The sequence below is a fragment of the Daldinia vernicosa genome (genome assembly GCF_022497035.1).
Source record: "Daldinia vernicosa strain CBS 139.73 unplaced genomic scaffold F5Y00scaffold_35, whole genome shotgun sequence".
NCBI classification, from domain to species: Eukaryota; Fungi; Ascomycota; class Sordariomycetes; order Xylariales; family Hypoxylaceae; genus Daldinia; species Daldinia vernicosa.
The window spans coordinates 338,991-358,334 of NW_025953951.1; the positions used below are offsets into that span (position 1 = coordinate 338,991).

Consider the following 19,344-nt stretch of genomic DNA (forward strand, 5'->3'; position numbering starts at 1 on the left):
GGAATCGCGACCGCGAAAATGAAAGATTGATAGTTTGGATGGGGCCGAGTCGTGTTGCTCCAAAAAAAATGCGCGTTGGTCAGTGCACTGCGCTAACGCCCGGGGACATGTACATATGTAATACGTACCTTTTATCGTTCCTTCGTTGGTTGTAGTGACACAGTGAATAGCCTCAGGGAAGGTGTAATACCTATACTAGTGCTCTTTCCCGCATATTAGGTTGCTCGTCGATACCATACAAGAATGTATACCTACCTAGGTACATAGGTAATGTATTAATTAATACCTGCATTAAACATTGACGTTGTTGCATCAATTTCTACAGTACCTAATATACTCGTAGTATACTCATAGTAACTATACTGATAGTATAACTACATACTCATTAATAGATACCTATTAGTCGAATCACCAAGTTGTATCACCGTTATATCACGATTTACCAGATATAATTACATCCTAGCTACATACAATCTAGTCTCCAGGAGCCAAAGTAGATAACCAACTGTTTACAATGCAGCAACCAGGTCACCGCAGGCTCTCGACGCCTACTCAAGATCTACCTATCCCTTCTTCTAATTCATATAGGCCCCATTTCGGATACCCTCGAAATCCCCTTCCTCTTCCTGCAGCTTATGGTTATCTTCCTCAGCCAATGTGGCCACAGGAATACCGCCCTATGCCAGGAGGTCCTCGAGCCATACCCTTACGAATGCAGAGGGCCACTATGAATAGGGTCGAATCACAGCAAATGCCCATCCCATCATTACAGCTATCGTCAACCCGGCCTTATTCAGTCCCTGCCTATCTAAATCACCGTACCCGTAGTGATAGCAACAGTACCTTCACTCCTCATCCGCCTAGACCAGCCACATCTTTGGACTTAGACAGCGTTGACAAGTCAGCCCCTTCTCATACTATCCTATTCCCACAACATGGGGTAGCTCAGAATCCCGAAAATGATCTCCTCCCCCTACACGCCACCCCAGAGGATACAGAGCTCTTAGAAGGAGCACTCGGAATTACACGCCCTATTGCCAACCGTGGTTCCCGAAAACCACGACCCGCGAGCATTAACACGGCGGAAGGTAGCCAGCAAGAACTAAGTCCAGCCGCTGTCCCATCTGAGCAACGCACAATAGAGTTGGTAGAAGGTCGGAAGAGAGCGGCTAGCCATGTTGACGAAAAATCCAATCCCTCGAAGAGGATTAAATTCAATGTGATTCGAAACCAATCTCAGACAGCCGGCACCCTTAAGGTGTCCAAGAAAGTGTCTTTAGCGAACACCTTTGACACACAACCAGCTCAGGCTCCTAAAACTAATTCCACAAACAGCAATACCATCATGGAGAAAGTCAACCAACCCCTCGAAGAATCCAACGCCAAAATGACAATGGCACAATGTCTAACCACTACAGTAGATGATACTGGCCCCAAGCTAGTGTCAAATGAACTGGCGAAACTCAAGGCAGCAGTTGCTCCTAAGCCTAATCCATACGATATTATCAACGAATCCGACCTATTTGAAGGTTCTCGAAGCGTCAGAACCTTAGGTGATGTACAAAGCGCAAGGTACTTTAAGACGACTGATATTTCCACTAACGTCGATACCCTTGGGGTTTCTCGTGTATCGTCCCGAGGATTAGCTGTTAACAATCGAGATTTAAATACGGCATGTAATCAATATACTAGTGTGGCTACTCAATGTGGCATATCCTCCAGCCCCGTACCAAGTGGGATCCAGGCAGAATCAGGAAAACTTGCTGGCGATAGCCATTCAGACAATCTACACTGTGGGGCCATCGTTACTACTGATGACGAGAAGGTGGGGGAATGCTGCAGTGAGAACCTAGCCTTTCAGTTTTCAAGAATCGAGGAAATGTTATATACCCAGAATAAAGTCGGCATAGAAAAGTTCATTAACATGAAGCTCAACTCAGAAGGTATCAACGTCTTACAGACCCTCACGAACGAACTACTCTTAGGCCTGGCCGTACGGGACGTCGACTTGCTCAAGCAGATGGTTAATATCGTGTAAGTGCTCTAATTCACAGAGCTGTGATATAGCCAGGTTCTATATAATAAGTGCAAGACAGTCGTCTATGGGAGAGCAGGTGGGGTTGCTTGCCAATTGAGCTGCCGGGATGAATGAAGCACTCGGCCAGATGGAAACTGGGAAGAAACATACTTGATATCCTATTAATTTTGCAAATTATAGCTTTGAAAGGCGATGAAGCGCATAGCTCACTTGGTAGCTAAAAAGAAAAGCACTTAAGCTTCTCTCACTAAATGTCAAAATGCAATGTGCAATAGGTGAGCTATACAATACAGCTCTTACAAAATACTTCCCCTCAAGCTAGCAAGCCGAGTGAGCACGTACCGACATTCCTAGTATCCCTCTTTCGACTACAAATACCGATCAAAGATTTTACTCCCCGTCCGATGCAACTCGTAGAATAACCGCGATTTTCATGATAACACCATCCGCATATACCGCCGTTATGATCCTAATGCTTGAAAATATTTACCCCTTTTCAGTCCAATTACATGAAGTCATCATCCTCCGTCTCATCCCCATCGGGGGCAATAGTCATCTTACCAGTCTCGTCAACAACAGTCAGCGCTAAGAGGTCATTAACAAGCTCCTCGCTACGACTCTTATTTTCCTCCAGCCTGCTCCTTAAATTTGCACCAGCCCCTACTACCTCGCCGACTTCTCCGGCGGGCGCGCTCGAACTGCGCACCTGGACCCTAACCTCGCCGGGGACGCCATCTATCCTAACGCTCTGCGTTAAGTTGCTTCCCGCGGGTGGACGCGCCACTGGCTGTCCTTGGTTGGCACTGACGAGGTTCTGAAGGAATGCCGAGGCATCCGGGCAGCCGTCCATAAGCCACTTGAGGCAGAGCTGCGTGCGCTCGCGGCAGAAGCGGTTGTTGTCGTCGTACAAGCAGCAGTTGAGCAAGGCAACTATGCCGTTATGACGTAAAATTTGGAGCTGCACTGTCGGATTGCCAGGCGAGGATTGACCAGGCGGCGGCTGTAAGAGAGCCGCAAGTATAGATAGAACTTGGCCTTTGATGCCAGACCAGGGGAACTCGTGGGGCGGATCGGATATCGGTGGTGGTGGAGGCGGAGGAGGTGGCGGATTATTAGATGATGACGCCTGGAGTGTCGACGTGGTAGTAGAGGGTGTTGTAGGAGGCTCGTTTCGTCGAGTGCCTGGGAATGGTGCTTTCTCCACCCCGATATCAAGGCCCTCAAGCAACTTAAGGAGCTCATAGACAGCCTCATAATCGATGAGATGTTGACGAAGAGGATGGATATCTGCAACCGTGTAAAGAAAATCAAGGTACTGTACCAGGCCGTCTTTAGCCCGCTCCAGATCCCAGTTATCAACTGGGAAGTCTGCGGGATCTAATCGACCTTTACGGACCTCACCCTGAATCTGCATCAAGGCGACGCATTCTGGTACGATACGGCTGCGGAAGAGACCATATAGATAGTTAAGCATCTTTCCGAGACGAACGTCTTCGTTTGCGAGGATTTTTTCGACATCTTCTGCTTTTGTATCAGGGAAGGGATCATAATCCTTAGGAGGAAACAAAGCTGTACGAAATAGATAGGTAATGAGCCGAAGTAGGACTGTTTGCGCTGGCGAGATTATATCCTTAGGGCTTCGAAGTGCCATCCATGCGTAGGGGATAAGCGAGTTCTCATGTATCGCCTGCACTATCTGACTGCTAATCTGAAATATTAAGGATTGTTCATCCTTTTCCCACACAGCAATAAAGACGAGCATTTCTCTCAGGAGGTTCCTCCCGCAGTCAGTGGCAAGAAAGATACGGCAACGGGTTTGTTGCAAGTTCTCGCGGAATATAGTCAACCCAGAACCAGCTGAATCTAATATGCAAGATTTGACGATCATGTGAAGCGCTTCTATTTGTTTAGGGTCAAGGATATTTGGCACTTCGGTCAGAAGCCCAGTCATTGGCCCCTCACCGTATGAATCGTCGTCGTCGGCTTCTTCCTCGTATTCGTCGTACTCGGGGGCGAAGGCCTGGCCCGACTGGGACGTCTGACCTTGCCATTCAGCATTGTGTTCCTCCTCCACATGATGCTCAATCGTATCATTTGGTTCCTCCTGAGGCTCAGCAGCTGCGTAGCGTTGCATGAGGTTGGACTCGCATTCCTTAATGCGCTGAGGAACAGAGTCAACGGTTGAGTACATTGTCAGGCTCCAGTCGTTCGAGTTGGGGACACGTGCACCGTACCACCACTTGTCAAGTTCGTGCGATACGCGACCATATGCTCTATCCTGCTCAAACTTATCGGTTTCTTCGGGGTTCCACGTTGAAATCAATTCAGCAGCCTCGTCATACATATCCGGTTGCCAGGCCCAAGTTTCAGGCGGGGTGTAGTTCCAGGCTAGGAGATTCTCATCATGGGGTAACCATTGATCCTTCTTTTCGGCGCTCTGAGCATCGAAATATTCCTTGCAAATGCTAATCGCAGCATCACACATTCGCGACGATCTTTTTAGCCAGTTTGAAATTTCATCTCGCAGATGAATACTCCTGGGAGCTGGATAGTCTAGCACTGATTCATGACGGTCCTCTGGGCCTGGGTTGCTCTCGGCGTCGGGAGATTCAATTAATACTTTGTACCAAAATAACATCTTATTGCGATCATTCTTGGCAATCCAATTATGAGCTTGCTGTAGGGACGTCACAAGGACCTTTTTGCCTACTAATGGTTAATTATGCGTATACCTACTGGTAAGGGGCTCCACGTACAGAGTTCGGTAATCTCATTCAACTTAGCCCTGGACGCTTCGTCTTCCGGCATTTCCCCATCAATTCCCTTGCTGGTCACGTTGACACAAAGACATATGGATTCATATACTTCATGGTCGAACTGGATAGCTGCAGACAAGTCCTGAGGGACCTCTGGGTCAGTAGTGACAAGTAGATTTCGAGCAATGTGCATGAGCTTGTTGAGCATCTGCAACGCCTCCTTTAGGGGCACGTAGTTCTTGATAATCAAAGCGGTAACCTCTGGAGTAGTGATGTCGAGGAACTTAGTTTGAACAAAAGGTTCGGATCGTACACCAAGAGACTTCTCATTGAGATCACATATTGCGGCGGATACAGCTCGACGTAGCCATATCCATACCCGCACGTTTCTCGATAGGACCTCCCTACGACTAGAGTATTAGTAACACATTTAAAGCTTTTCTTTTTTTCTTTGGGTTTTCTTCTCCAATTATGCTTCCTCGAGACACTTACCTAACGTCCTTGAAGGTATGCGTCTTCTCCAAGGTTTTAGAGACAATACTGGTTACCTTGGCGATGGATTGGGGTCCCATTGCAGGGGACTGGTTGTAATGGCCCTCTAGACATATTAAGGCAGCCGAGAAGATGCGCTCCTCGATGGAGTCATCTTTCCACATCTTAGCAGTATCGAGGTCTAACTGGTTAATGAGTCTAGAAGGAGAAGATGCCATGACAATATGTCCACAGCCCCAATAAAATTACGGCGCTCTTGGAATGTTAGACGATGACGCGCTACCTGGAGGTGTAGGTCAAAAAATACAACGTATATAGTGACCCTCCATAGATGCCTAGGAAGTGGTGAGTCGTGACGGCTGAAATCCTAAAAAGAGACACATAATGACTAAGACGTTAAGTGTGAAAATGCAATAGTTAATGATTTGGGATGAAAAGAGGTTTGAATGGGTTTGCGGGTGGCATCAGGTGGGGCTGAGACTCTATAGGTACATAGATTTTGTTTAAATGAATTATATATCAGGTGTCGACCTGCTTATTCGATACACCGGTATGTTTCTTAAAAGCTTCACTTCAAACCAGACGGCTATTATGTATGTCCTGATGTATGTCCTGATGTACCTATGCCAAATTAATATTGCGTTCATTTCATTAAAATCAACACGTATATCGGCCTCGCGACAAAACAATAAATTTCTAGGTTTAACACCCTTACACGAACTATCCATGAATCAACCTCATCGCCCCTTGCTGAGAGGGATTCGTTCCCCTTCGGCACAATCGACTGTTCTGGGACGGCAAATTCCCAAAAATCCAATCGGACATCTCCCAATCCTCTGAACCTACCGCGTTCTGAGCATAAAACACATCCCAAGGATCCAGCTTCTTCTTGAGCTCATATAACCGATCGTATTTGTTACCCCAGAATGACTGCTGGAAGTCGGGTTCGATGTAATCTGATTCGGAAAGGTAAGCTCCCGAACCGGGCGAGACCGAGCGCCATAGCGATCCCCAGTCAGACGTCAAAACGTTACTCCATATCGTAATGAGTTCCGTATACATATCCTGAGTCCATGCCACAATGTCGATAGCGTGTAACACAGTCTCGCGCCAGGCCGGGTTAACAGCACTATAGCAAGGTCAATAACTGCATGCTTCAATCGGGAATTTAGATGCTTTAAGTAAGTCCCGAGAGAAATGTCTCTCCAGTTAGCCCAAGAAGGAGACGGTGATCCTCAAGACAAGTCGAAAGGAGAGCAAGGGGAATAATCGATTCACATACTTATCAGGGTACCCGGACTTCGGGGCAGCGGCAACGTTGTAAGCCGATACCACGCCACCATTATCTACAACGTGACGAATAGCCTCAAAAGTAGATGACAGTTTCGTCGAATCCTTCCAGTTTTCCCGTGGGAAGAGCCGGCTACCGTATCTAGCAAGATTTGACCCCCAAAGTTCGAGAGGGAAGCTATTATTCCATGCGTCATAGAAGTTTGCATATTCTTGGTAAACTGGTTTTAGGTCAATCCCAATGCCACCAACAGCCTTAAAGAAGGGGTCGGCAAGGACCTCCAATTCTGATTTAGACATGTTTGGAGCGAACCAAGGTGCCATATTCCAGACGTAGTTTCCACTCGTGGCATTGAGGTCAAAATGAGCGTAGTTCCCAGCATCGGTGTAGTTAGCAAACCCCTCAAAGTAAGCGCGAAAGGCTTGCCAGAACTGATCCATAGATACGTTGTCCCCTGTAGATAGACTAAATGTCATCGTTGAGACTGGAATCTCAGGAAACGCCTTAATCACCATGGATGTAACAACCCCATAAGTCGATCCACCTCCACCTCGAAGAGCCCAAAAGAGATCAGGATTTGACGTTTCACTAGCTGTGACAAAGCGACCGTCGGCTGTGACTATTTCCATGGAGAGGACCTGTCATGATTTTAGCCCACGCGGTTACAATGCCCGTGAAAATAAACCAACCTGGTCTGCGGCCATTCCATATAGACTTGATAAAGGGGAGTGGCCTCCACCTAGAATATAACCTCCTGTAAGCCCGACCGTCTGTAGATGTTATCGTTAACTCTCTCTCCGGACCTGCCGAGTCAGTAGACGCCTCACCTTCCCCTCTGCGCCGACAATCGTAAGGTTGTACTTATGCGCGACCTCGTATGCCTCAAATACTTGGACACCAGCTGCTATCTTGAAAGCTGGTCCTCTATACGACCCTTCTTCGTAGGTCTCGTAGTATTGGATGTCTTTCATATTATGAGTCCATAGAGAAAGAGCACCGGCACCCGTACTCTTTGCGCTATAGTCATGCCCAGTATTTTTAATGACGAGTCGCAAGTTGAGGCTTCGCGCCAAGTTGATAGCCAGTTGGATTTGGGCGACAGTGGTTACATTGACAGACATCGTCGGGTATGCGCCAATAGTACAGTTCAGCGCAAATGGGTTTATTGTATGCGGTACACATGACGTCCCTTCAAATAGGATTGCGTTGATAGAAGTTGGATCGTTCGTGCTTAACCCATTTAGCTCAGGCCCCAGAGCATGGCCCCAGGGAGGGGGTGAGCGAATTCACTTACTGAATATAAGAGTTGTCTGACCAGTGAGACGTAATCTCAGCACATTTTGCCGCATCTTGATTCCCGTAGTCGCTATAGCATGGTGAAGCGAACGGTTTGGTTTGAATAAGGCTGCCGCCGAGAAGAAGGTCGAATACCCGGTTAGTAATACGGCCAGGGAAAACGACAAATTCGCCCGGGAAGGTTTTACAGGGTCCTATAATAGATTGGTTAGGGGCGGTCGCAGGATCAGCAAACCCGAAGAGAACTATGTTGGTTAATCCAAGGTTAGTGAGGTTTGTTAGGACGGCGTCGGTAAGCTGATGGGTTTCCCCTGGAAAGAGGTCGGCCGTCGCATTAGAGGATGAAGCATCCACGGGCACGAAAGCGGGAGAAACGGTGGACTCGTCGGCATCTTGAAGCAGGTAGGTTTTAAGTTAGTCTACTAGAAAAAGGCCCTCATAAATATTTAGATGTAATAGAGTCGCAATTTGACTGACTGATGACTTGACCGTCCACAACAATCGTCTGAGCAGATCCGAGCTGCAAGAATACCAATACAAAACACACTCTTAGTAACGCGTTGAAATACATTGGGATAAAGGTAAACTTAACAAAGCTCACGCGGGCCTAAGAAGAGAGCAGCTATGTCTGAGTAACCGAAGAAGTGAAAAGTCAACGGCCGCCGTGGGAAGCTATTACTACTGATAGCTCGTGGCCATCCCAACACCCCTCTCGTCACTTCTTCCGGCCATAGAGCATAGCACAATGACGGCTGGTAGGTATATTATGGACCTGAGACTGAGATGTCATCACTTAACCGACAATTTCCCCAAATGGAATCGATACAGGATGGGCGCGGGCACACGTACAATATTATTAGTCGGGCTCATTAGCCGGCATAGTGACCATTATCTTGCACCGGCAATTCATCCCAGTTGACCGAGGAGGCAGGCCAGTACACCTTACGGCTCGAACATGTTGATTTTACATGTATGACACGAGATGTAGGTATCACCACATATTAGGTATTTTTTTTCTTCATAATACGCCATATCCATTCTCCTCGAGAACCATCATTAAGTTTCTTATTTTTAAATCAGAATATGACACTTAATTAACTATCAGTTTTATAATCATTAACTACATATAGGAGGTACGCAGTTGATATTATAACGAAATTACTACATAGTAGAATGCAGATGGTGTGCCCGTATGCAGTTTAGTTTGTAACATCCGCCTGTGGATCTATTATTACCTACTATCAGAGCACGTGGTAGCTACATGTGCTACATGTGCTGCATGTATACCTAAGGTACATGTGCAGGTATCAACATTCTCCACAAAGAGGGGGAGGGGCATCCTCTTATCGTAAATTTTATATATCGCAATACAACCGAGACAGTAGCAACAAGGCCTATTATGCATACCTCCTAAACAAGAAAAAAAAAAACCAAGAAAAAGAAAACAAGGAAAAAAAAAGAACAATTGACTTGAAGGTATTTAGAAGCGGCTTGTAAGGGACGAAAATAAGAATAATAATCAATACTCCACCGCTGAAAACAGTAGCGAGACAATGGCTGATCTCCCTGAATTTTTCGACCGTGAGAATACCCCGATTTGCCCCGCCCTCATCTTTATCGTCCTCTTTTTAGTAGACAGTCTCGTTTGAGTTACTAGCTAATACGGAGGTTTATGCATATAGGACCGGTCCATATTGCCGTCATAGGCGGGACGGGACTCTATAAGATTGACGGTTACACTCCCATCGCCCGTGTTAACCCATTAACGCCTTGGGGATATCCATCCGCGCCCATCCTAATTCTCGAACATAGCGGCGTGCCCGTTGCCTTTCTAGCCCGTCATGGTGTTCACCACCAATATGCGCCTCATGAGATTCCCGCCAGAGCGAACATCGCAGCTCTGCGACATATTGGTGTGCGCAGCGTTGTTGCCTTCTCTGCTGTAGGTTCCCTGCGCGAGGAGATCAAGCCTATGGACTTCGTTGTGCCGGACCAGGTTATCGACCGCACCAAGGGTGTTCGTCCTTCTACCTTCTTTGAGGGTGGGCTCGTCGGCCACGTCCCCTTTGGCGATCCCTACGACGACAAGCTTGCTCAGATCGTACGTCAATGCGCAAAGTCTATGCAGGGTGATGGCGTGGTATTGCACGGCAGTGGAACTGCTATCTGTATGGGTAGGTGTCGAAGTTAACTGTCTGTTATGGAGTATGCTTTGCTAACCATGCTCGGTCATTAGAGGGTCCGCAGTTCTCTACACGCGCCGAATCGAATTTATACCGCTCCTGGGGGGGTTCGGTGATTAGCATGTCGCTGCTACCTGAAGCTAAGCTGGCGAGAGAGGCAGAGATGGCGCTCCAGGTCATCTGCATGGCTACCGACTACGATTGCTGGCACACGACCGAAGACGTCGACGTATCCATGGTTATGCACTATATGAACACCAACAGCAAAAATGCGCGGCGGCTGGTTGGTGCCGTGCTAGACGAACTGTGCAAACACGAGAATAGCGACTTAGTTACCGCCAAGCACTGGGAGGGTACCAGCAAGGGTGCTGTAATGTTTTGCACCAAACCCGAGGGCCGGAACCCTGAGGCCTTAAGGAAGGTCCAGTACCTATTCCCGGGCTTCTTAGAAGAGTGATAGCCCCTCAAAACGCCATAGGGAGCATAGAGGGGCGGTAAGACACCTAGATATAGATTATCTTCATAGACTACTCGACATAGACGGACATAGCGGCCCCGATGCTTTTATTCTGGTCGTTTTGTAAGTTACCTAGTTTCGTCGATGTCCAATACCCCAACAGCATATAGAGCCTGATTGGTTGTCATGTATCACATGAATATTAAGCTAGATCCTCCCTCTTAGTAACTTACCCAATACAACTTCTATTACAACAATAATGTGACATTGGTACAGAAGGATTCCGGCACGGGCCCTCAACAGAGGCGTATAAAGGGTAATTTACCCCTCAGTAGGTACCTATCCAATTGCAGCATTCTTACATTCAATGTTTCTACTCGAGTAATCATGTTTTTGTACTATAACCTTAAAACACGACTTTGTATGACAACTAACATCATGAATGTGACGGAAGGTCAGCGAGCAGCTTACCTCCTGGATGCCCAGAACAAAGCTGTCCAACTTTTTGCGGAGATAGAGGAGAAGCTTATCCGACCCGGTATCAGCGAGAAGACGCTGAGCGATGAGATTCATAAGCTTGGGACAGAACGTCATGGTGTTAAAACTCACTGGCACAAAAGAGTTGTCAGAAGCGGACCTAATACTTTACTGCCATTCGAGGAGAACCCACCCGATCGTATCATTGGAGAAGATGACATCCTATATGTCGACCTAGGGCCAGTATTCGAGGCCTGGGAGGCCGACTTCGCACGTACCTTTGTGCTTGGCGATGACCCCAATAAGAAACGTCTACGCGACTCTCTCGCCCCAGTCTGGAACATAGTGAAATCTCGGTACCAGGCGAATCCAGATATGTCGGGTGAGCAATTATATGACATTGCCTGCGAAGAAGCTCGAAACGCTGGGTGGGAATTCGGCGCCACACTTGCCGGGCACCTAGTCGGGCTCTTCCCACACGAGCGTATTCCCCGGGACAAGATATCTCTTTATATTACCAAGGGGAACGATCAAAAAATGAGCAACCCCGGCAAAGATGGAAATAAGCGGCATTGGATTCTTGAGATACACCTTCGCGACAACGAAAACAAAGTCGCGGCTTTCTACGAGCAACTCTTGACAGTTGATTAGGCTAGCAAACGACCAAGGTACCTAAACGGGGAAAGGGGGTCATCACAGAGGGTTCCGGCAGTCCAGTCTAGGCGGAGTAAAGTAGTGAGAACTGCATACGTGACTTTCATATTAGTTCTTAGAATATCATTTATAAACCGATTAACCTAACCACTACTAGAATAGAAGCCTTCCATAAGTTAAACGTCGGAGAAGGCAGCATATGCTAAAGCACATATTAGGCCCCAAGCATGGGACCCTCAGGAAAATGACTAGCTGCAACATTGCACTGCCTAAACAGTCTGACTTCGTCATCTGCAAATGCTCCCACTACTGAATGAAGCAGCCCACGATTATGGAATAACACAAAATCGCCCTCTTCCCAATCGTGAGCATAAACGAATTTTGGTGCGATAGCAGGACGTTGGAGCCGATGTATGATTTCGCGGACTTTGCCGAGGTCATCGATAACAGTCCCGTTTGCTGGGTGGATTTTCCGAACCGCCGACGGGTGTACCTGAAGAGCAAGCTTTCCTGTTACTGGGTTACGCCAGCACATAGGTAGGATTTGGATCTTGTGTTGCTCAATAGGTGGTAAATCGTCCAGGGGTATTTCGAGCCCCTGCGTAACCATCCCCAGCCCATCAGAACGAGATTTTGCGTTGCTAATCCACACATAAGGATGTGGCGCATACTCAACAAAAGACGTACGGGCAAACTCCTTATCAGCATCAGAAAGTAGATCGTACATAGTATAGCCCGAAACAAACGCCGTGGTGCCTAAAGGAACTTCCAACTCGTCGCCAGTCCCATCGTCATAGCGGCAAACCTGGCGGCGGCCTCCAGGAACTTTAACCGCGAGCAATGTGGTCACCACGGGTGGTGCAAGACCGTACAGAGCAGCATCGATGTGCCACCGGTAGAAACGTGTGAAATTGAGATCATCTACAGCCGAAATGGCACTTGCATGGAACGTTTTATGATGTGGATGCTTAAGCCGAATGTCCCTCAGACCTTCATATTCGGACACGAACCCATTCCCGATAACTTGCACCTGAGGTTGATGGGGAATCGTTTTGAGATCCGGATGCAAGATGCTACGCTTGGCATCGATTGTTTTCCCGTGTCCGTACGAAGTTGCAGCGGGATCAAACCGTCGCGTTAGTTCGAATTGAGACTTGGACGAGACATGACTCTGATTTTTGAAAACCAGAAGCTGGTGGGTGAAGAGGGCGTTGCGAATAATCTCAAAGTCCGCATCTAAAGCCGTCATTAGCTACTGCTCACCACCTTGAATTATAAATATTGATACCTTACCAAAGGAGGTTACCGATTTTACGGGTATTCTCCCGCTTCGCAGAGGGCCTCTTTCACGAGAAGCATTTCACAATCCTTACCAGTGAGATTATCAAGGTTCGCATTATGAACAATAGCACCAAAGTTTACACCGTGGTTTTCTGTGAAATGAAGCGGTTGTATAGTGATATGCGTCATTCTGATGGCTTTTACGGAGTTAGTAAATATTGCAAATTGAATACTGAATTTTGATAAGATTGGATTGTTGATGAAGTTGACGAAGGTAAGGAACGATGCCTTTAAAACATAGGTAAAAAGGAAAAAAGTACGTATTGACGGAAGCGGCCGACAAATTGAGGGGATATGACCGACGTTGATACGGAAGTCCCCATCTATAAGCATATCTTGGAAATTACGTTATGGAAATTATAGCTACTAAATTGAAATCCGTAATCGATCGTGACTCTAGTTATGTACTTCACTCTAGAAGCCATATTGAATCTCTAGTTCGGAGTGTACCCTTCTAGGTGTAGAAAGTCATCCTCATTCCCATGGGGTCTCCTAACCGTGTGTCCTCCCACGAAGATATATTCACTAGGCTTTGGCCGTTTCCAAAGTTGCTCCTGTTGGACAGGTACATTCTGCTGCCTGTTCAATCGGTAGGCGTAGTCTCGAGTCGCCGTAGTTTGATCTTCTAACTGTGCAACTGCCCCATGTATCACAGTTGTTCCATGCTCGATAATTTGCGCTTGAATATTTAACGGAGCGCCCATATCTTCCACGACCCAGATATCGTGGATTTCGAAAAAGTTTGTTGGGTCACGAGCTATTAAAAGCTCCCAACTCTCATCTATGCTGACTCCGATATAGTACTGCATCCGCTCTATAGAGTGGGCGGTTACGTCGTTAAATATACGACGAGTAGACTCGTATCCCCCGTCACCAGATAATCCAATCTCGGAGGGCCAGATTGTGGTAAAATATACACCTTTGCCATAATGTGTGTGTTTCATGCCTTCAGCGGTAGATGGAAAGATGCTTTTCGACGACATGATGCCATCATAACCTGCTTTGTTTTTGTTCGTGTAATGATATAATACTTTAGGTTAAAAAGCTTTAAAATTATCCGACATTGTAAGTTATTATTTAAGTTGACTTTATAAACTCGACCACCGCATTTTAAACGTTGTTTTATTTTAAGTTTTAAAATAAAACGGGTTACGATTATTTTAAGCGATTTTAAGTTAAATTTTAAAACTTTTTCGTTTATAAAATTATTTTTTTAAATAAAATATAAAATATAAATTATTAAAATATTATTATATAATATTAAATTAATTATAATGTTTTATTTTAAAATAACATTAATTATATAATATATTTATTATTATTTATATAATATACGAAAATACGTATTAAGTAATTTTAAATCGTTTTTTATGTTTTTTTTAACGTTTATTTTAATAATTTTACGAATTTTAAATTAAATTTTATATAATTTATATCGTAATTTAAATAAAAAAATAATAAAAATTATAATTTAAAATACACGTAATTTAAATTAATATTAATTTAAATATAATTAAAAATATAAATTTTAATTATAATAATTATTTTAAAGTTTTTTTTAATAGTTTTTATTTTTTTTTTATAATTTTTATATTTTTTTTTATTTTAATATACGTTAAATTATAATTTATTAAAACGCGAAATTACGTTTATTTACGTTTTTAACGTTATATAATATATAATTTATATATTTATATTTATAAATTATAAATAAACTTTTTAATAAATTATAATTTAAAATTAATTTAAATTTAAATTTACGTTATAATAAAATTTTAATAATAAAATTTAAATATTATATTTATAAAAATTTAATATAATATAATAACGTATAAAATAACTTTAATTTAAATGATTTAAAATTAATAATATATTATATTTATTTATTTAAACTTTTTATATATTTATATAATATTACGTTATTATATTATAATTTTAAACGTGAAAATTATTTTATAATTATTAAAATAATAATTACGTGTTTATATAACACGTGCGTTAAAGTTAAAATTATGTTTTAATTTATAATTAATTAAATAATTTATTTTTATAAAATAAAAATAATAATAAATTAAATTAATATAATATTATTAATTATTTTATTATATATTTTTATTATAATATATTATATTATGTAATTTTTATTAATTTAATATTAATTAATATTTAATTATAAAGTTAAATATAAATTAATATTATTTATTTATTTATTTATTTATTTATTTATTTATTTATTTATTTTATATTAATTCGTTTATAAATGTTATTTTTTATATTAAACATTATTAATTTTATTATTTAATAAATATTTAAGTAAAAATTATATATATGTTAAAAAAAATTATATTTATTTTAATTATTTTTTTACTTTATTATACGTTTATTTTATTTTCTTTTATATTTTTTTAAAGTTTTATTATTTTAATGAATTAAATAATAAATGAATTTTAATAAAGTAAATTTAACCGTTTTATTTCGGTTTTTTTTTATTACTTTTTTTTTTAATATTTATTTTAATTATTTTATTTTATTATTATAACCGCTCGAATAATCTTATTATATTTTATTATAATAATTATTGTAAATCGTTATAAATTATTTCATTTTTTTTATAAAGTACGATTTACTTTTTTCGCGTTTACGATGCGAGTTTAACGTATAACCGTTTCGGTTATTTATATTTTCTCGGCTTTTTACATATTTATCTTTTATTTTTAACTCTTTTTATTCTTCGTTTAATTTCTTTTTTTATATTTTAGTTATTTATATTAATATTAATATCTTTTCACGTTCCGTTAATAATATAATAAAATTTAATAAAAATAAAAATTTTAAAAAATTATTAAAATAATATATTATTTTAATATTAAATTATTACGTAAAATTTAAATTTATTATTTAATAATTAAATTATTATATATAAACTTTTTTAATTATTTTACGGTTTTTATTAATTTAAAATATTTAAAATTTAATTTATAAATTTATAATATTTACGTTTTATTATATATAAAAAGTTTATCGAAATTTACGCGTAATTAATTATACATTATAAACGCGTAATTATATATTATAAATATAATATATTTTTTATTTAATAATAAAATTTTAATATTTAAAATTTAATTTATAAATTAATAATATTTACATTTATTACCATTATTTTTATTATTTATCATTTTAAATAATTAATATTATACATTAATAAAAAAGTTTATTTATTAAATATATTTATTATTATATTATTAATTTTAATTATTTATTATAAAATAATTAATATTTATTATATAAAAAAATAAAATTAAAATATAATTTATTATATTAATAATTTAATTATTATATAAAAATTTTTACTTAATTAAATTATTAAAAATATATTACTTTAATTTAAATTATTACATTAATTTTAAATAAATAACATTAATCGTATAATATACTTATTATTACCCGTGTAATATGTGGGATACGTACCCGGTAACTTTAAATTATTTTCCGCATTTTTTTTAAACATTTCCTTTAATAACTTTACAAATTTTACTTTAAATCTTATATAATTTATACCATAATTTACATAAAAAATTAATAAAATTATAATTTAAAGTATACGTTTTCCGGATTAATATTAATTTAAATACAATTAAAAATATAAATTTTAATTATAATAGTTATTTTAAAATTTTTTTTAATAACTTTTATCTTTTATAATTTTAATACTTTTTAACCTTAATATTTTTATAAATATAACTTTAATAAATTTTAAAAAAATCTTAATATTTAAATATTTAAATAGTTAAAATTATAAAATAAATTTTAAAATTTTACCTATTTATTTTATAAAAATATAACTATTTTTATATAATAAATTAAAATAAATTAATAAATATTAATAAAAAAATTATTTTATATATATTAATAAATTTTTTATAAAATTAAATTATAAATTTATTATATTAAAATAATTTTTTAATAAATATAATTTATTAAAAAATTTATATAAATTAAAAAAATTAAAATTTAATTAATAATTAATCATATATATATATTAATATAAATTTAGTATAATTTTATTATTTAAAAAAAATTAAAAACGTTTTTATTTTTCTTTATTATTTATTTAATATATTAATATTTAATAAATTACTTATTTTTATTTTTTCTTCTTTTTTATCTTTTTTAATAACTTTTATTATATCTTTAAAAATATATATTTTAAAAAAAAAATTAATTTATTTCGGGGAAAATTTTATAAATATCTTTAAAATTATAAATTTTTATTTAATTAATTTTCTTTATATTTTATATAAAATTATTAACGTTTTTATTAATTTTATTAAATTATTTATAAATTTAATTAAGTTTTTTCGAATTAACTACCCTTTTTTTTAAAATCTTTTTAAATTATATAATTTTTTTTAAATTTTTAATTTTATTTTTATATTTTTTTTTTATATTTTTTAATATTTTAAATTATATTTATAAATTTTAATAAATTTTAATATTAATAAAAATTAATTATTTAAAAATTTATTTTTTAAATAATATAAATATTAATGATTTAATAAATATTAATAATTTAGCAAATATTAATTATTTAAGAAAAAAGTTTTAAATAAAATTTTTATTTTTTAATAAAAAAATTTTAATAATTAAAACTTTTTATAATATTATTATTATTATTTTTATTTTTATTTTTTTAATTTTTTACGCGTTTTATTATTTTATTTTTTTAAAGAAGAATTATATTTACGTTATAATTTTATAATAAATTATTTAAAATTTTAAAAAATTTTAAAGTTTTATCTTTTTTAATTAAAAAAACGTAATAATTTTTAAAAAATATTTAATTTAAATTAATAATATATTAAATTTTTATTTATTAACACTATAAATTTTTAAAAGTTTTAATATTTTTTTTTAAATAATTTAAAATTTATTATATTATTTATATTTATATTTATTTTTTTTTAATAAATTTTAATAATTTATAACGCCGTATAAATATTAATATATAATTTTATTTTTAAAAATTATTAATTAAATTTTATTTTTATTAAATATTAAATAAATTTTTAAAAATTATAATAAAATTTTAATTTATATTTTAATAAAATATTAATTTAATATTAAATAAATATTTTAATTTTATTAATAAATTTTGCGTTATTTAACTTAAAATAATTAATTTTATATATTTACCTTTACGTTTTAAAGTTTTTAATTTTATTTTTTTAATATATTTCGTAAATAATTATTTTAATTTTAAAATTAAAAAAATAATAATTAAAAAATAAATATATTAAAAAAAATAATAATTAAAAATTAAAAATAAAATAATAATTAAAAAATACATATAATTCTTAATAATTAAAATAATTAAATTTAAATAAAAAATAATTAAATTTAAATAAAAAATAAATAAAAATTATATACGGTTAAAAATATAAAAATAAAAAATTTTTTTTTATAAAACTTATTTTATAATTATTATATTAATTATTAAAAAAATACAATACGTTTAATAAATAATTATACTTATAAATTTATATTAAATATTATATATATTAATCTTTAATTTACTTTTTTTTTAAATATTTTTATTTTATTTTAATTAATTTATTTATATTTATTTATATTTTTCTTTACAAATTTTTTTTATTAAAATTTTTAATTAATTTTATTATATTTTATATAAATAATTTATAAAAATATTATTAATTATTTTTGAAATTATATTTTTTTTATTTTATTAAATATTTTAAAATTAATTTCTTATCGATTTTATTTATTTTTCTTTTTAATAATAATTTTATTTTAAAAAAAAATAAATTATTTATATTTTTATTTATAAATATCTTTCTTAATTTTGGGTTTTTTTAATTAAATAAATTTATATTTTTAAAAATTAATAAGAAATAAGTTATTAATATTATTTAATATATTTTTTAATATTTTAAAAAATTTAATTTATACATAAAATTATTAATTTTCTTTAAAATAATAAAAAATTCAATTCTTTATTATAACCATTTTTTATTTAATTTTTTTAATAAATAATATCTTTTATATAATTATAAAAAATTTTTATTTTTTATTTTAAATAATATAAAGTTTCCTTTTTAATTATATTTTATTTTCATATTTATAATAACGTAATTAATTACCATTTTAACTTTTTATTAATATATTTTTTATTAAACGTTAAAATTAAAAAACTTTTATAATATTTTAAAAATAAATAAAAAAAAATATATTTTAAATTTAAACATTATTTTATTTAATAATTTTTTAAATATTAAAAATTTTAAATTATTAAAATTATATTATAAAATTAAAATTATTTTTATTTATAATATATTAAA

The 19,344-nt window shown here is 36.0% G+C and overlaps 7 protein-coding genes across 7 annotated transcripts; 3 read left to right on the forward strand and 4 right to left on the reverse strand.

Moving 5' to 3' along the window:
- Window positions 1–347: 347 nt before the first annotated feature.
- Window positions 348–2,290, forward strand: F5Y00DRAFT_121865 (uncharacterized protein). The gene has a single exon (XM_048004062.1). The coding sequence runs from the start codon at window positions 515–517 to the stop codon at window positions 2,036–2,038; it is 1,524 nt and encodes a 507-aa protein (XP_047863291.1). The 5' UTR covers window positions 348–514; the 3' UTR covers window positions 2,039–2,290.
- On the reverse strand, window positions 2,291–5,726 carry F5Y00DRAFT_121864 (uncharacterized protein). The gene is made up of 3 exons (XM_048004061.1): window positions 5,287–5,726; window positions 4,795–5,198; window positions 2,291–4,744 (listed from the first exon to the last, which is right to left on the reverse strand). The coding sequence occupies exons 1-3, from the start codon at window positions 5,502–5,504 to the stop codon at window positions 2,544–2,546; spliced, it is 2,823 nt and encodes a 940-aa protein (XP_047863292.1). The 5' UTR covers window positions 5,505–5,726; the 3' UTR covers window positions 2,291–2,543.
- Window positions 5,727–5,840: 114 nt separating this feature from the next.
- F5Y00DRAFT_241834 (FAD-binding domain-containing protein) lies at window positions 5,841–9,014 on the reverse strand. Its single transcript, XM_048008412.1, has 7 exons — window positions 8,771–9,014; window positions 8,351–8,645; window positions 7,872–8,265; window positions 7,405–7,807; window positions 7,267–7,347; window positions 6,569–7,215; window positions 5,841–6,415 (listed from the first exon to the last, which is right to left on the reverse strand). Exons 2-7 carry the CDS (start codon window positions 8,442–8,444, stop codon window positions 6,007–6,009), a joined length of 2,028 nt encoding a protein of 675 aa, XP_047863293.1. The 5' UTR covers window positions 8,445–8,645; window positions 8,771–9,014; the 3' UTR covers window positions 5,841–6,006.
- A 221-nt stretch (window positions 9,015–9,235) lies between these two features.
- On the forward strand, window positions 9,236–10,770 carry F5Y00DRAFT_241839 (phosphorylase family protein). The gene is made up of 3 exons (XM_048008413.1): window positions 9,236–9,454; window positions 9,556–10,047; window positions 10,110–10,770. Exons 1-3 carry the CDS (start codon window positions 9,427–9,429, stop codon window positions 10,511–10,513), a joined length of 924 nt encoding a protein of 307 aa, XP_047863294.1. The 5' UTR covers window positions 9,236–9,426; the 3' UTR covers window positions 10,514–10,770.
- Window positions 10,771–10,774: 4 nt separating this feature from the next.
- On the forward strand, window positions 10,775–11,725 carry F5Y00DRAFT_241841 (Creatinase/aminopeptidase). The gene has a single exon (XM_048008414.1). The coding sequence runs from the start codon at window positions 10,901–10,903 to the stop codon at window positions 11,639–11,641; it is 741 nt and encodes a 246-aa protein (XP_047863295.1). The 5' UTR covers window positions 10,775–10,900; the 3' UTR covers window positions 11,642–11,725.
- On the reverse strand, window positions 11,726–13,247 carry F5Y00DRAFT_241844 (Clavaminate synthase-like protein). Its single transcript, XM_048008415.1, has 2 exons — window positions 13,018–13,247; window positions 11,726–12,880 (listed from the first exon to the last, which is right to left on the reverse strand). Exons 1-2 carry the CDS (start codon window positions 13,112–13,114, stop codon window positions 11,859–11,861), a joined length of 1,119 nt encoding a protein of 372 aa, XP_047863296.1. The 5' UTR covers window positions 13,115–13,247; the 3' UTR covers window positions 11,726–11,858.
- F5Y00DRAFT_241846 (uncharacterized protein) lies at window positions 13,248–14,095 on the reverse strand. Its single transcript, XM_048008416.1, has one exon. It carries the CDS (start codon window positions 13,966–13,968, stop codon window positions 13,420–13,422), a length of 549 nt encoding a protein of 182 aa, XP_047863297.1. The 5' UTR covers window positions 13,969–14,095; the 3' UTR covers window positions 13,248–13,419.
- Window positions 14,096–19,344: the final 5,249 nt, after the last annotated feature.

Excerpts from the sequence above, each read along its gene's own strand:
- F5Y00DRAFT_121865 (XM_048004062.1), top strand. The coding sequence starts at position 515 with ATGCAGCAACCAGGTCACCGCAGGCTCTCGACGCCTACTCAAGATCTA.
- F5Y00DRAFT_121864 (XM_048004061.1), bottom strand. The coding sequence starts at position 5,504 with ATGGCATCTTCTCCTTCTAGACTCATTAACCAGTTAGACCTCGATACT. Across the intron at positions 5,199-5,286 it reads CATACCTTCAAGGACGTTAG|GGAGGTCCTATCGAGAAACG; the intron begins GTAAGTGTCTCG and ends CTCTAGTCGTAG. Across the intron at positions 4,745-4,794 it reads GAATGAGATTACCGAACTCT|GCAAAAAGGTCCTTGTGACG; the intron begins GTACGTGGAGCC and ends AACCATTAGTAG.
- F5Y00DRAFT_241834 (XM_048008412.1), bottom strand. The coding sequence starts at position 8,444 with ATGTATTTCAACGCGTTACTAAGAGTGTGTTTTGTATTGGTATTCTTG. Across the intron at positions 7,808-7,871 it reads TCAGACAACTCTTATATTCA|CACGAACGATCCAACTTCTA; the intron begins GTAAGTGAATTC and ends AAATGGGTTAAG. Across the intron at positions 7,348-7,404 it reads TTGTCGGCGCAGAGGGGAAG|ACGGTCGGGCTTACAGGAGG; the intron begins GTGAGGCGTCTA and ends TAACATCTACAG.
- F5Y00DRAFT_241839 (XM_048008413.1), top strand. The coding sequence starts at position 9,427 with ATGGCTGATCTCCCTGAATTTTTCGACC. Across the intron at positions 9,455-9,555 it reads TCTCCCTGAATTTTTCGACC|GACCGGTCCATATTGCCGTC; the intron begins GTGAGAATACCC and ends TTATGCATATAG. Across the intron at positions 10,048-10,109 it reads TGGAACTGCTATCTGTATGG|AGGGTCCGCAGTTCTCTACA; the intron begins GTAGGTGTCGAA and ends CTCGGTCATTAG.
- F5Y00DRAFT_241841 (XM_048008414.1), top strand. The coding sequence starts at position 10,901 with ATGTTTTTGTACTATAACCTTAAAACACGACTTTGTATGACAACTAAC.
- F5Y00DRAFT_241844 (XM_048008415.1), bottom strand. The coding sequence starts at position 13,114 with ATGACGCATATCACTATACAACCGCTTCATTTCACAGAAAACCACGGT. Across the intron at positions 12,881-13,017 it reads GAACCTTGATAATCTCACTG|ATGCGGACTTTGAGATTATT; the intron begins GTAAGGATTGTG and ends TGACGGCTTTAG.
- F5Y00DRAFT_241846 (XM_048008416.1), bottom strand. The coding sequence starts at position 13,968 with ATGTCGTCGAAAAGCATCTTTCCATCTACCGCTGAAGGCATGAAACAC.